This window comes from Cibotium barometz, chromosome 38 (genome assembly GCF_041138505.1).
Source record: "Cibotium barometz isolate CiBa-2024 chromosome 38, ASM4113850v1, whole genome shotgun sequence".
NCBI lineage: Eukaryota > Viridiplantae > Streptophyta > Polypodiopsida > Cyatheales > Cibotiaceae > Cibotium > Cibotium barometz.
The window spans coordinates 1,860,202-1,863,428 of NC_141083.1; the positions used below are offsets into that span (position 1 = coordinate 1,860,202).

General features: G+C 42.5%; 1 protein-coding gene across 1 annotated transcript; it reads left to right on the forward strand.

The window, feature by feature from the left end:
- Positions 1-327: 327 nt before the first annotated feature.
- LOC147616230 (LIM domain-containing protein WLIM2b-like) lies at positions 328-2,733 on the forward strand. Its single transcript, XM_086777240.1, has 6 exons — positions 328-531; positions 934-1,099; positions 1,618-1,717; positions 1,837-1,859; positions 1,973-2,065; positions 2,157-2,733. Exons 2-6 carry the CDS (start codon positions 965-967, stop codon positions 2,361-2,363), a joined length of 558 nt encoding a protein of 185 aa, XP_086633366.1. The 5' UTR covers positions 328-531; positions 934-964; the 3' UTR covers positions 2,364-2,733.
- Positions 2,734-3,227: the final 494 nt, after the last annotated feature.

Consider the following 3,227-nt stretch of genomic DNA (forward strand, 5'->3'; position numbering starts at 1 on the left):
CAAGGGGAATGGGCGACGCTACATGCGTGTGGAAAGGAGGCTTCCTAGATATAGATAGGTGTGGTGAGTGTAACAAGGCAACAACTTTTAGCAAATAGTAGCTATGGGGGTGGCATGTGAGTCGGTACATACAGCATGATCCCAAGGGTGGTACCTAAAAAAGACAGAGAGGCAGTGAGATGATTGTGGAGCTTGTTTGGTGTGAACGAACCCGCTCCTTATAATAAAAAGAAAATATTTCGGGAAGGGGATGTACACGTGCTCTCAGGGGATTGGATGGTAGCTCCGAGACGAGGTCAAAATGTGTGCTCTTTTTTATCGCTTTCCCTTTCTTTTTGTAGTGGGTGCGGTGAAGAGAGAAAACTAGTAGAAGACAGAAGAAGCCTTCTCTCTCTACTCTCTCTCTCTCTTGCCTTCTCCCTCCCCTTGAAGCCGCTTCACAAAAGCAGAAGAAAAGCAGGAGCAGCTATTCTTCACAAGGCCTGCTTGCTTTCTTTGTTCCTCATCTATCCGTGGAACGGCCTATCTCAGGTATCCGCTACATATTTCTCTGCTTTTAATTTTAGCATTTAAGGTGTTTTAATGAATTTGCAAACAATGAGCTCTCTCTCTCTCTCTCTCTCTCTCTCTCTCTGCCTGTTGATCTTGCACTTCTATGCTTTTCTTGCTTAATGGGAAAGAGTTTGTCATCCCTGCACACAGTTTTCTTTAAATGGTGCGTGAAGAAAATTCTTCAACGCTAGAGTCAAGCAATGAGAGAGAGAGCTTGGGTAGTGTTTAGAAGGCAAATGCTGTAGTTTTTTTCATGTGCATTTTATTGTAAAGCACTAGATCTGCATAGTGTTAGATCATTGTGCCAGAAAATGCGACACGAAGTGTTAGATCTGCTTACTTAGAATAGTGATGTTGTATTTGTACCCTGTTCATGTGCAGGGGAGCACTAGATTCTCTAGGAAAGCACAATATGGCTTTCTCTGGTACACAGCAGAAGTGTAAGGCATGCGACAAGACCGTCTACTTCATTGATCAGCTTACGGCGGACGGTGTCGTGTATCATCAGGCCTGCTTTCGCTGCAACCACTGCAAGAGAACTCTTAAGGTATGCTCTCCAGTCCCATCAGTGAGTGCATGCTTTGGCAGTAATATCTAGAGTTCCTATATACAGAGATCACACTGCACAGAATGAAAGAAAAAATGGCTTCTTATGGGTACTGGCAGATGCCCGTCCACTTGTAGATTATACAACATGGCCGTTCAATGCCATAGGGTTCATTCCCTGCAACCTGCATCATGTCCCGTATCTTAGGGTAGCTCCAAAAGGGAGAACCCCTCGAGGCCACCCGCCCAGCCATTTTTGCCCTAAATGCTTTTCTTCCAAGTCTGCCAAGTCTTTTCCAAGCCTAGCCAGTGAAGGATTGCCGAGAAGTCTGCCAAGTGCCAATGCGGCAGCTCTGCTCTAACTTGGTGCAACCTACTCGGGTGCAAATGGTCCTTTAAATCTTTAGATTTTGTCTAGCTTTACTTAGTTTGGTGCAGAGGATCATTAACCATTTACTCCCTTAACCATTTTTATGAGCCGCAGTGATGGTCTGATATCTCTTCTGTTGTGGCATGCAGTTGAGTGATTACTCATCGTTTGAGGGAGTGCCTTATTGCAAGCCTCATTTTGAGCAGCTGTTCAAGATGACTGGGAGTTTTGAGAAGAGTTTCGAAGCACGTATGCACTCCAATCTTTTACATGTTTGCCATGTTCAGTTTAGATCTGTTCACTGGAGCATTTGTAAGAGGTGACAAGCAGAATCTTACTCTTTTTGTATTTTGTGTGCTAACTTGCAGCTAAACCAAAGGAGGGTGAGCTGGTATGCCTGCTATACCTTTTAAAATTATTAGTTGGAATGTGACCTGTATTTTTCTGTCATTAGGACCTTCAGCTAGTCTAGTAATGTCTAAATCAATTGCTAAAACCTTGCAGCAAAGAACTCCCAGCAAGGCCGGCTCTTTCAAGTTTACTGGCACGCAAGAGAAGTGCATTTCATGCGGCAAAACAGTGTACCCCTTGGAGAAGGTGAAGAATGGAATCCTTTTGACAACTGTTAACCCCCACTTCAAATGGTGAGAAAACGTTGATTTATTTGGACTTGTTTTGGTTGTGACAGGTGAGTGTTGAGAGCCTATCGTATCACAAGTCATGCTTCAAGTGCCTACAAGGAGGATGTTCCATCAGCCCTTCAAACTATGCAGCTCTAGAAGGAAGATTGTATTGCAAGCACCACTTCACGCAGCTCTTTAAGGAGAAGGGGAACTACAGTCAGTTGCTAGTAAAGCTTCCCTCTGTGAAACAGCCTGCACCGACAGATGCTTGATCTGTAACCCGCCCCCTGCACTTTCCTTGATTTTTTCCTGTCCCAGATTGAGAGACGTGTGTTATTTTATTTTATGGTGATGCTGCTTGTAAGGCATCAAAAAAGTACAGGGTGTGAAGAGATGCTCAAATACAAAGTATGGCATTGCATAGAATGAGGAAATATATGTATTCTTTCTATACTGCGGCTAGAGAAGCACATGCTGCTGGTTTTGTTGGCACATACCTCCCTTGTATTATCAGGTAGGGAAAAAACCCAAAAAAAAAAAAAAACAGGAGAAGCTGTCAAAGCAAGAGAGTTGGAGGACATTGTAATTTATTTTTGCATTGCTTGAATAATAAGTTTCTTTTGTGTATACAAGCAGCTGAAAGGGCCTTTAGGCTTGCTTCTGGGATATGGTAATTGGTAGCCTTGTCTTTGTGAGATGGAAAATCTGTTGTAACTTGTTATTGGCCTGCCTGGTGAAATCAATACAATTCTCTATGTGATTCTGTGAAACCGAGCAGTATGAAGTTTTAATAGAATATCCTTCATATGATTTTGATTGACTTTGTTATTTTTCAAGGTATGACGGTGCACATTGCACATTATGTATGCTACAGTTTCTTGGTTTTGTCTTGTTAGGTCAGGTTCTGTGACCACGCGCGCGTGCAGCCCCCTCCCTAAAAAAAAAACCGTTCTCTTTAATAGTCTTTATTGTGGTTGAATTTGTTTTTCACCACCTGAGAATTGGAAACCCATTATAACGGGTTGTCTTTTAAGGTTTTTTACTAGTCTTTGAAGGTTTTTCACCGAAGTGGACACATCTTATGTATGAACTTGTACTTGTTATAAAGGAGACTATGTATAGCTATGCTCTTTTTT

What these genes read in the sequence shown, in the direction of transcription:
- LOC147616230 (XM_086777240.1), top strand. Translation starts at nt 965, where the DNA reads ATGGCTTTCTCTGGTACACAGCAGAAGTGTAAGGCATGCGACAAGACC. An exon ending in ACTGCAAGAGAACTCTTAAG is followed by an intron (nt 1,100 to 1,617) that starts GTATGCTCTCCA and finishes TGTGGCATGCAG; the next exon opens with TTGAGTGATTACTCATCGTT. An exon ending in AACCAAAGGAGGGTGAGCTG is followed by an intron (nt 1,860 to 1,972) that starts GTATGCCTGCTA and finishes AAAACCTTGCAG; the next exon opens with CAAAGAACTCCCAGCAAGGC.